The sequence below is a fragment of the Hydra vulgaris genome, chromosome 08, assembly GCF_038396675.1.
Source record: "Hydra vulgaris chromosome 08, alternate assembly HydraT2T_AEP".
Taxonomy (NCBI): Eukaryota; Metazoa; Cnidaria; class Hydrozoa; order Anthoathecata; family Hydridae; genus Hydra; species Hydra vulgaris.
Genome location: NC_088927.1, coordinates 22,838,792 through 22,851,823, shown reverse-complemented (window position 1 = coordinate 22,851,823; position 13,032 = coordinate 22,838,792). Strand labels below are relative to the sequence as shown.

The 13,032-nt window shown below is 27.6% G+C and overlaps 1 protein-coding gene across 1 annotated transcript in view; it reads right to left on the bottom strand.

The window, feature by feature from the left end:
• Positions 1-13,032, bottom strand: part of LOC105850951 (uncharacterized) — a 33,914-nt gene that overhangs the window by 18,850 nt on the left and 2,032 nt on the right. The window contains exons 3-4 of the mRNA XM_065803260.1: positions 12,397-12,873; positions 3,139-3,196 (exon numbers count right to left, since the gene is read on the bottom strand). Coding sequence (XP_065659332.1) covers positions 3,139-3,196; positions 12,397-12,873 — 535 coding nt within the window. The remainder of the gene's footprint in view (positions 1-3,138; positions 3,197-12,396; positions 12,874-13,032) is intronic.

The following is a 13,032-nucleotide window of genomic DNA, read 5'->3' as shown; positions in this document are numbered from 1 at the left end:
AGGCGATGAGTAATCTGAAAATGTATAAAACTTTTTTGCAAAACAAAAGTAGTTCACATTTTTACACAATCTAATCGATAATTATCCAGATCAATGGTTCCCTGATTCCATAACGCTGTAATTTATTACTTATTAGCGGTTAATTATATTTAAAATTATACTGAAAAAAAAAAAATTATTTTTATGCGCTTTATGTAGTTAATCAATTAGTTTAGACGTCATCATCCGATAAAACGTTATCATCCGGTGAAACATTTCAATACCAGTTTTGACAAAATAATAAAAAAATCAAAAATTTCACTTCACAAAGTAAATAACTATTTAATTACAAACATATGATAAATTATATATTTGTATGATTTTAAATGAATATCATTAATGTTAATTCTAAAAGAATTATTCTTTAAACAGTTATATTATTTAACTCAAAATAAATAAAATGTATATATGTAAATGGTTGCTAGAAAAGGATGCCACGAGCGCCTCTGAACTTTATGTTTATTAAGTATACGTAATATATATACTTCTTTGGCTTTCCTGGCTTCACTTTTTTTCTCAAATTAAATAAAATTTATATATATAGATGACTGCTAAAAACGAGCGTCACGAGCACCTCTGAATTTTCTAGTGCACAAATAATAATTAATTCGCGGAAAAATCTAAATACTTTAAAAAACAATAGCTATTGGACTTTGAAATAGTAATACAATACACCACAATAGTTATTGCATGTGTTTTTCATTCCAGCAATACAATACCTTAGTTTTAGAACTTTAATGTAATGTTAGAAAAAAAATAATACAATAGTTATTGTAACTGTTTTTAATCACAGCAATACAATAACAATAAATAATGTTTTAATTACATCTCTGGTATTACAATACAATATTATTGTATTGTAATGTGTTATTTTATTTAATATTTACAGTTACAATTACAATAGTCCGAACCCTACAAAGAGCTGTTAAGAAATTGGAAGTGGCATTGCCGATTCCAGATAATTATTCAGATCTAAAATATTTTGAGGAATGTTCTTCAGACAAGTTTTGTTATACCCATGACGATTATGAAGAAGCTATGGCGGCAATGATTAAAACAGTTGAATGTGACCAAGGCGAAACTAAAAATGCAAATGGGTTGATGGAAAAAATAACGGATCTTATTTCAAAACCGACTAAAAAGGGCGAACCAGATACGAAAAAAAGAAAGACGAAAAGAGTCATATCGGAGGAAGAAGATAATTAAAAAATTGTATTACATTTTTTGTTATAAAAAAAATTGCGTTTAATGAAAAAATGGAGCAATCAATATGCATATGTTTTAAAAATAAAGATTCAATTTGTTGTTGTTATAAAAAAATGTTAAAAGTATTCTTGAAAAAACCTAACGGGAAAAGTAAGATTGGTTTATTGCCATATCTGTATCCTGAAAGGTACATTGACTTAAAAGTAGATGGTAATAAAAGAAAAAGAAAGTCAACTTTATTTTAACAAAAATAAATGTTGGCAAGTAATAATGTTTTAATTTAATTTATTTTTGCTTTGAGTTTATTTTTGTGCTTTTAGTTTTGTTTTACTTATATTATAGAGAATAGAAAAATTAAAGTAATTAGTCAAGTAAATAATGATCGAACTGGTTGGAAAAATTAAATCACAGAAGTTACTATTCCGCGTTATTATCAAAAAATAGTACCTTGTGTAAAAAGTGAAAAAGCTGTTGAAAAGTCAGTAGTGGGGGAAAAAAAATGAAAAATGTCTTGAATTACAAATTTTTTTTAAATCAAAAAAACCAATATTTTGAATTAAAAAAATGGAAGTGCAATGATTTCAAGTATTGGAAGAAAAAATCAGTTTGTTCGATGTTTCAACTCAAGCTAATTTTAATATGGAAGTAAAACAAAATGAAATCAGTGACATAAATATGGTCATTGAAGGCATTCAAATTGAGGTATCTCAAACACAACAAAATGGTGATAACGGTATCGACAATTATTTTTATTATTTTAAGAAACTTGAAAATGACATTCAGTTTACTTATCTTGTGAAAAATATTATAAGAGAAAATTTTGTTGAGTGGAAAGATTTTAATTTTAAATTAGTTCATGCATCAAAAAAATCTCGTTATTACAATTAACTTTTGAATCATTTAAATGAAGTTGGAAATTTTTATTTGAAATTATTTTTTCATTGTGTACTTGTTTTGAAGTATAGTGTAAAAGTTGACAACCATCTTTATTTGTATTACATGTATCACATGACTGAATGGTTAGTTGGTGCTTTAAGCCATATAAAAAAAGTATGGAGAATATTTCCATCAATTAAATCACTATTTATTTACAGAGGAACAAACAACTATTTTAATTTCTTCATTCTTATTTTAATGAAAAAGGTAATTTAATTATAACTAATTTTTGGTTCTATGTGCCAATAATAGTAAATAAATTTTTCACATAGTAGTTTTGTATATATTTTGCATGCACACCAAAGTTCATGCAACGCTAATCTACAGGTAGCTAGAACACTTTGTTTTAAGAAAGGGATGTATTAAAAATGTTTTTGCTAATTCAGCATTAAAAAATTAAAAAAAATTTTTCCTGTTTTTTTTTTTTTTTTTTTGTGCCGCAGTATAAATAAAATTTCTTTATGTTGAAAAATAAACTTTACAACGAAATGTTTTTTGTTTTTTATACTAGACGACCACCTTAATCATTAAATAATTGAAATAATGGTAAAACACGGCCTTCTTTACAAAGTAAATATAAAAAAAAATTTTTTTATGAAAATTGTCATCTGGTTTACGTTTTTGTGTTTTAAAAAAATAACAAGTAAAATATAAATTGAAACAAATAAACATTATGCTGTTCATCAATTTTATCGGTTTCCTTATTCATCTTCAATTTAATTTTTCACAGCACAAATACAAAACAACATACAGTAAATCTAAATTGCTATAAAAAAAATTATGGTTAAAACATAGATTTGCTGCAAATTATAACAAAAAAACATAGATTTGCTGCAAGTTTTTACAACAAAACATAGACTTGCTGTAAATTATTACAAAAATATATAGACTTGCTGCATGTTATTACAACAATTACTAAATTTACTATACAGTCATACTATTAGTTAAACAAATTACCTTTTTAGAACTCCTTTGTAGGTTATATTAACTCGAGGTTCTATATCAAAAACGGTTTCTAAACGAAAAAAGTAATATGCTATTACAATGTTCTTAGTAATTTAATTTTTTGTTAAGAGTTAAAATTTATTATAATTTTTCAAAACTAGACTATTTATTTTTATTTTTGCAATTATTAAAAAAAAATCTTGATAAAAAACTGTTAAAAGTATTAACATTAAATGAAAAAAGTTCATTCAAAATACTAAATAAAACTGATAATACAGTAAAGTTCGAGTAACTCAAACCTCCAAGGCGCCGAGGAAAAGAATTTTACTAAACGAATATTGAACTAGAGAGAAGTAAAAAAATTGTTATTGCTTTCAAGGGATTTTAGAAAACAGTATACGATAAGAAAAGTTTGACTTAACCGGTGTTCGACAAACAGGAAATTAACTGTACATTTTTAAAACTTAATCAATAAAATAGTATTAAAAGGGAATTAGTCTTAAACATTTTACGAGTAATTTCATATGTTATTTATCAATAAAAATAAAATCATAAAAAATATCTTTAAACTATATAAAACAATTTCTTAATGCCGTATCTTTAAAATATATATAAATTTTTTTTATTAATAAATATCTTCCTAGCTGTAATATTGCATAGAAAAATACCAAACTTTGTAGAGAAATATCGATCATGCTTCAAAACTTTTCATCATAAATTATGCTGACCCAGGGATTGCGGCATTTTTATTTGATGTTTGAGAACGATAAATTTCAGATATTAAGCAAACTTCAACATTGGATTGTTTATGCTTGTATCATGATTATGCTTAGGGAAAAGGCGCCCATGATGGCATACTTAACTATGAAGCTTCATTATTGAGTATCCTGAAGACCAAGAAAAGAAAAGTTTTGATATGAATACATTTTTTGTTACATGTAGAATAATAATAACCCTAGGAGTTTTCATCAGTTTTTATTTTTTTTATTAGTTATTTTTATTAAAAAAAAAGCAGAAAAATCCCATCAACTGCTGCTCCTATGATAGCATAGGGGGAATGGGGCTGGTTAGGATCAAGGGTAACTTGACAATTTCATTTAACCTTAGAGCCTTCTCTCAGAAATGCCAGAAATTGCGCTTAATCATACTAATTAACCCTTTCGTGTTACGCAGCAGCAGTGTAGAATTTTGCGCATGCACAGAGATATTACGTTTAATGTGTTTTTTGAAATAAAAGTTTTTTAGCGAAGTAAAAATTCCTTTTTACTTCGCTAACTAATATGTTATTTTTATGAAAAAAAAAAAGGTTTTCTTAACTCAACTCGTCAGTATGCCATCATAGGTAGAAGTCATCATTTTCATTTAAACAAGTTATGTCTGCCGTGTTCAAAAAAATAATATTAAAATAAGTGTTCCACTAAATGCACAAAACTTGGATATAAAATGCATGAAAATTCCCTTTCTGCACAGTTAATAATAAAATCACAATCTTGAATATATGAAGGCAAGAAAACCACAACAGCACATCCCAAAACCGATTTTTGTTGATTTTAAAAGCAATATTTGTGCATAAAGGACGTTTTTTTACTAAAATTAATGAAAAGTCGGTATAGAAATTTTGATCTAATTACTTTTTCGCCATATCCAATTTTTATGATAATATGGTCGGTATTAGAGAGTGACACGGGGAAAGAAGGTCTCCCCATCTGCATACACATTTTTCCATTCCCGTCCCATCCCCGTCAGGTTTGTCCCCATCTCCATCCCATCCCATCCCCATCATTACCGCTTCTCTCCCCATCCAGTCACCACATCCAAAATAATAATTCAAATATCAAACAAATTTCAAATATCTCGTATTTTAACTGTTTTTATTAACACTTTTATTAATACTTGAAAACTGTCCTTGATTCAGATATATTATTATGCATACCTACTATACCTATTCTTTGTTCAAACCATGCAGAAATAACAGTCCATCTACACAATCCGGATGAAGTTGTGTTCTTCTATCGTCAAGTGTTCTTCCAGCAATTGAAAATGAACGTTTGGATGATGTGCTTGTTGCTGGAATCGACAGCACTGACTGTGCTACCTGTGACAAATTTGGATAGAGTCCTGCTTTACTTTTCCAATACGAAGAAATATTATTCTCAGAATCTGTGCTGTTCCAGTAGCTTTCAACTTCATTGATGGCAGCTTCTTCACTTTCAAATAAATCCACAAAAAATTCACTTGAATTGTCATTATGTATTTTCTTTTTTTTTTCAGGTGGCTCAAGAGAAGTTTTTTGATTCGAGTCAAAGGAGGCTGGTCTGACTAGAGGCAATTCATCTACCACGTTGTTTAAACTGTTTAGTGCTTCTTTAATTTCTTCTTCTGTCATTATTTTAGTTGCAATTCTTTTAATTTTGGGTCCAAAAGAGTTGCAATTCTATGCATTTTATTTATAGGAAAATAGCGCTTCATTATGCCATTTAAATGTGTCTTAAAGTCTTTAATGATATTACTACTGTAGCCGATACTTGCAAATGTTTTGTTATTTGATATTTAGTTGCAACAACCATGTGCAAAGAACATTCTTTGTCTGTTGCAAGATATTTAGTGCAGTATCAAATGGTGTGATGACATCTTTCAATAAAGTCTCGTTCAAATCGAATAATTTCCTTTGAAGTTTTTTTATCTTGTTCTCTTGCTGACAAACTTGTTATATCTTCAATATTTGTCAACACTGATTGCAACATAGTGAGTTGAGAATTCCACCTTGTTGAAACAGATTGCTTAACCGATGTTTGTAGTTCATGTTGAGTTTTTGAACGTTTTATATGTGTCACTATTTCCTTGCATGTGCCAATATGACTAATGATTTCCACAACCGAAGCAGGGGGATCTTTCACTTCTAGACCATGAACCAAAACCAAATTAAGGTTGTGTCCACAGCATGGAATCCAAATTTGATCTTTAAAAGCAGCTTTAACATTTGAGCCATTGTCAGTTACATAATAATTGTCAGTTCGCCATGATCCCATTTCTTCTAGAATTTCTTTGGTAATGGATTTAATATTCTCAGCTAAATGTAATAATAATAAAATATTTATGAAACGTTAATTAAAATAAAAAATACAAGATTGACATTACCAATAACATTGAAATAAGATTTTAATTGATGAAAGCTTTGTGAAGAGTTATTACAATAAACTACTTTTTAAATTGACAAGAGAAGAGAATTGACAAGCCAAATAAATATTTATGAAATTATGTAGTTTAACTTAAGTAAAGAAATATTTATGAAACCATTTGGTTTTAAAAAAGACATATTTGTAACCATTTGTTTTTAAATAAGAAATACTAATCAAATCATGTGGTTTAATATTATTAAAGAAATATTTTTAAAACTATTTCGTTTAAATAAATAAATATTTTGGAAACCATTGAGTATTTAAATCAATAAAAATTATAATAATCTCACTTGTGTGTTTTTCTTCCATTGATCTTGTTGCAATGATGTATGAGCACAATTTCCATTGGACGTTGATATAGAGTACTGTAATTGTGAATTATGGCATTGTTGTCTGTACGTGTGTCCACAATCAGTCGTTACAGCAAAACGTTTCTGCTTCTCAAACACTTTTCTAAGCTCAGCTCATTTCTTTTCTGTTTCAGTATAAACATGACGAGAAACAGTTCGAGCAGAAGGAAGAATATCATCAACACAAACATTTCCATGTTTAGCTTCAATTGAAATTAATTTCTCTGCAAATTTTCTAAAACGAACACCTTCTACAATTGAAAATGGCCGAATGTCAGTAGCACACATGTTCAAAATTACATTAACCAGCCGGGTTTTTTCTGTAGTCGATATTTTTTAACAGTTTCAGAGGTTGACAGCAAACTTGGTTATTTTTGGCGACTCTGTTTTCCCCACACACGATTTTATGTGAGCTTTCAAACCACTTGTACAATCTCGAGATTTCCATTTTAGCAGAGCTTTACACTTCGAACAAAGAACGTGCTCACTAAAAACATTGTCAACATTCACCTTTAAGAAAAACGGCCAAACATCGCTGGTTCCCGGATTTTCCACGTAACTTATGCTATCATCGTTTTTTGAAATAAAATACCGCTCCGCGGTATAACCGAGCCCATTAATGCCGTTACCGCGGTATTACCGTAATTTGTTTTCCATCCCCGCGGTAATTACCGCGGTAACCGCGGTATTACTGCAATTCCCGTTACCGTGTCACACTCTAGTCGGTATTATAGCCGCTATGCTATCATAGGCGCTTTTCCCCTACATCAAATAGGAATGCTTTGCAAAGACCTGCTGTATTTAAAACCTTGGAGTTTGTGCAAAAACCTAGAAACTTGTGTCCTCCTAAACCAAAACCTGAAGGCAATAACTTTCTAGTTTCGTATTATTACTATTTCATAAAATAATAATTTTATTTTAAAACAAAATAAATTTTTATTTATAAATAAAAATTTCATCAAATAATATTGAAATGTTCCTAAGTCAAAATGAGGGAGCCATATGACTCCCTCATTTTGACTTTTGAACACTTCAATACAATTTAATGAAATTTCTATTTATAAATAAAATATATTTTATTTTAAAACAGTGTTATCAAATTTTAAAATAGTATTAATATTAAACTCAGTAAATTATTACCCTAATCCTATGATTTACGATCAAAATAGTTTCAACAAAAGAAGCATAATTAAACATCAACAATAGCTGTTGCGATCACAGGAAATGTAATAGGTACCCAGATATCTCAAGGTTCATTCTAAATGTCTATGAACGTCTAAAATGTGTGAACTAATAAATTAGCCCACATATGGTTTTTAATAATATGATATTTTATATAACATCATAGTAATAAATATTCTATCAATCAAAAATGTTGTTAAAATACCAATCATTAATTTTTTATAAACGTGCTGTAATGTTAGCATGGTCTCATAAGCTTACAGTTAGGTTTGCGGTGTTTGTATTATCCTTTATTGTATATATAACCCCCCTCCCCCCATTCAATACGCAAAAATGAATATTATGGTTGAAAACGAATATTATCGTATATAGTATAAACCCACATTCTATAAGTAAAAACGAATATTTAATGTGAAAATGCTGCAGCGAAAGTTACGTAACCTAACTAAAAATAAATGCCTTTTGATTGAGTAAAAAATTTTTTATTGGTTTCTATCAACAATCAATTACCGTTAGACAAAAATTGTAATAAAAATGAATTGAAAAAGAGGTTTTAACAACTACAATATATATTTTTTTTAAATTATGTAAGAAAAAAGACAACAACCCTCATAATCGTAAAGAAAATTGTTTTAAAATTTTTTAGGAAATAAGACAGAAAAAAGTTTAGGATAAATAGACTAAAATCAAAACCCTCAGTCTGCGTTTTAATATAATATATTATAATATTTAATATAACATAATATTTAATATATTATACTAAATTTAAACAGTAGAGGTAAAACTCAGGTTTTACAATTAACTTTTTAAATAAACTTTATCCCTTTTTTTTTTCTTTGACTGTTTCATAAAATGTTTTAAAACTTTTGTTAAAAACATTTTTATGAGTCCTGTAAATGCATAACCATTGTCAGTATATTTACTAGGCAAAATAATGTCCTCTTATTTGAGGCAACGTTTTTTTCGCAGTTTCTAAACTGATTGACATTTTTTCAATGTTTCTTCAGAAAGCATAGTTATTTTTTTACAATTTACACATACTATTAAGTCCAGTGATCTCGCGACACACTTGGTGGCCTAAAAAAAAATTAATCCTTTTAAATACTTTTCTGCTTTCCTATATTAAACTCGATGGCTCTTTATTCAGTTATAGACTTGATAACTATCTAAACTTTAATTATACAGTCTGGGGTTTATCTTTGCTACCAGAACGTTGCAATAATTTTTTCTGTTTTACTCCGTAAAAATTTATAATACGATATTCTTTACAATTAAGAAGGTTATTATAATTGTTTTTCGTTATTATTTTTAAAAATATTGTGGCTTTCGAAAACCCCTAATTTCATTTTTATTACAATTTTTATTTAACAGTTATTGATTGCTAATAAAAACCAATACATATTTTTGCACAATTAAACGGCAGATATTTCGTGTCAGATAGTTAGATATAAGGTTAAAATTTTCCGGAAAATTTTTATAGCAATAAACTTCATAGTTATTATATAGTTTTATAAAAATCCATTTCTTTGTTTCAAAATTATGTGTTTTATCATCGTAGTGTTTAGGTATTCAACATAAATATTTCAACAAAAAATATAAAATAATAAGGACCCACAAGCAAAAAATGCTCATCTTTTAGTCAAACTTTTATGGTCAATTTAAGAATCACGCATTTTTAAAAAAAATATAAAACGCTCAAGTTGTTATATGTTACTTTTACTTACATTGCTTTTGTAAAATAACAAAAGTCAGTGTTTTCCGCGTTAGCTTATCTTTTAAGCTTGTATATAACACATTTTTAGTTTCTACTTCTCTCAACTACGATGTAAAATATTCATAAAAAATACAAAGAACGAAGTCTTTTTTAGACAATAAATTTTATTCAGTATTATGTTTGTAGAGTGTTTTTTTTTTAAAGAAAAAAACTTTTTTTATGCGTACATAATGCATACAAAGACAATTTTAGGGGAAGGTATGTGAGAGATGGGGATGTTTTACCCCCTCAAAGAAGGTGATTTTTAAGTTAAAGTCGGTTTTTTGACAAATTTAGTAGGCTAGTTGGGTTTTTGACACAACTCAGTCGGGTGAATTTTAGTTTTTAAAAACCTCCTTTATTTTTATTTTTAAGAAACGGTACTTTTTATAATTCCCCACATCCTCATTTTTTAATATATTGATTTATAAAGTCAAAAGTGTCCTAACAAGGTTATGACTTTTTTAATTTTTATTTATTTTGGTGCAAGATGTCCCTACGTTCTTATCACAGAACACCGCGGAAGCGCATTTAAAAAGAAGTTTACGTTCCCTTTCTTACCGATGTTGTAAAACTTACCAAGAGGTGACGTTGAACAATAGATCTCTAGCTTCTGAGGCAAGCGTGCTAAACATAGCAGTGGGCTTATGACCTCAAAATCATTAATTCTTTATTTTTATTGCTAACTTAATTTTTAAATAGTTCAAATTTAGCATAAAATTTCCTAACGTTTTGCCTTTCATTAATCAATAACATCTTTAAATCAAGAAAAAATTGTAAAATACTGCAAATATTTATATCAAATCTTTTTATATATAATTTTAAAGTTTTTCAGTAATTTGTCGGTCAATTTAATAGATATTGACAAATACGGCAATGAACATCAATATGCTTAGTAAATAACAGGATAAAACAGTTTTAGAAAATTTTGAAAACAAATGATCATAGTTGCTACTTATAGTTATAATAAAAAAACTCAAAAAAATACCAAAAAAAGTGTTTTTTCAAAGGGGGGTTTCAAAAATTTGTATGATCTGCTTCACAATATTTTACCATAAAATTGTCCATAAAACTGCCTAACTAAGACATAAAATTTGATCCATTAGTTATAGAATAACTTATCTTTTAAATAAATTTCCAAAATTTCCTGAAAAATCCCGAGTTCAAAGATTTCGGAAATTTTGCAACCCTATTTAGATCTACAAAAATCTCGACCTACTAATTTGTTCTAAAAAATAAACATCTACTAAAAAGCGATATTAATTTTCAGATGTTTTACTGAGACCTAAATTGTTTTCAACCAAATACAGTATTTTGGACCAATTTATGATGTTTTCATTTTCAACCGATGTTTTTTTTGAACCGATTTAAAAGATTTTCATTTTCAACCGATTTGAGATAATAATTTTCAACCGATTTTAGGCGATATTTATTTCAATACACTAGTTTGCGTTTTTAAGGTTTTAATTTATAAAAAGACACTAGCAACAAATCAATAATAGACAATTCCAATGTCTAACTGATAACCTGTTGCCTTAGGTTTTAGTGCATACATCAACTAACTTATAACCTGCTACCAGTTGAAGAGTGTCGCTACATCGACTTAGCGATTGGCTGGGACAGCAATTATTTGTTTTATTCTTCTTCTTCTTTTTTTTTTTTTCTTTCTGAAAAAGCTGTATGCTCTTAAAGTAAGTAAGAGTAAGCAGTTACTGATCTTTACGCTATAATATATATATATATATATATATATATATATATATATATATATATATATATATATATATATATATATATATATACATATATATATATATATATATATATATATATATATATGTATATATATATATATATATATATATATCTATATATATATATATGTACTTGTATTATGTTTTATGTATGTATTTAAGTAAATCATATAGGGTGATCAAATTTAGCTTGGATTCAAATCAATCAAAAATTATACAAAATACAGACCGGAAAAGACGTAGTTATAAAGTTGATCGAAAATACAGTAGGTTGAAAATTTAGTAGATTGAAAGTTCAGTTGGTCGAAAATACAGTAGTTTGACGATTCAGTATGTCGGAAAATTAATAGTACATGTTTTAATTAGGTGTAAATAAAAAAATTAAAAGTTATCAATTGAAAATGGAAATTGTCATAATCTACAATTTATGAAATTTCAAAGTTAGGTTGAGTTATAGGCAACCAAATATCTTTAATTATATTAAGTTAGTTCTTTGTTCTTGCGTTTTTACGCACGACTAACAATAATGCTTACATATGTTTGTCTGGCTGGGGGTTAGAATTGTAAAAAGTTTTAGCTAATGAGGAAACATATTCTAATAGTTATCCAAGAAATATGTCTAAAGTTCCACTTTTATTTTGCAACGTAAGTACCGTTAAATTTTTTTGAAGTTTAAGGGTATCTGGCAACGGGTTGCCACTAAGTAAAGTGTCTGAATATAGGTGACGTGATTTCTAAAACTATTCCCAAGAAAATTATAAATAAATTGCGCTTTATAATTTGATAAATTTCAGACGATACTTTAAAATTCTAAGCTGCTCCTTGGAACAGCCTAGTCAAACGAATTAAATCAAACAGTCGAATCAAACGACTCTCATCACAAATTTAAAAATTTTTTTTATTCTGTTGATTATTTATAATAGAATTTTAATATATTTTTTAGTTCTTAAAATATAACAATCTTTATATAATCTTGTCGCTTATTAAAAAGATTTTATATTGATTTATATTTAATAATAAAGTTAACTAGGCTTAAATGTCAAAATTCCTACCTTGAGCAGGATCACTGATAAATAAATATCTTATCGACCCATTTTGGGCAGTGTAATATACATCTGCAGCATACACAACAACGTGAGAAAAATTTTGTGCATCGTTGTTAACTGTTGTATAAATAATTGTTTCGTTTATTGAAATACTATATACGAATTTTCCATCAGTTTTTAATTGAGATACTTCTAATTTAGTCCATGACATAAGAGGTAGAACAGTTGCTTCAGTTGACTGTGTTGTTCCATTGATAGGTGACATTATAAAAAGAACTCCGTAAGAATCGACAAAAAACGCGGAGTTTCTCTCAGCGTAACCCATATCGCCTCCGGGTGTCATATGAAAAATACTTTGCCATTCTGGCTTATAAGACATAGGTTTTACTTGAAACGAGACTATGTATTCTTGTGGAACAATATCCAAAACCGTCAATTTCTTTCCGTGTTCTATTAGAGTTTCTTCTTGTTTGGAGTACAATGCTGTAAATATACATATATACATATATACATATACATATACATATAAATATATATATATATATATATATATATATATATATATATATATATATATATATATGTATATATATATATATATATATATATATATATATATATATATATATTTTATATATATAT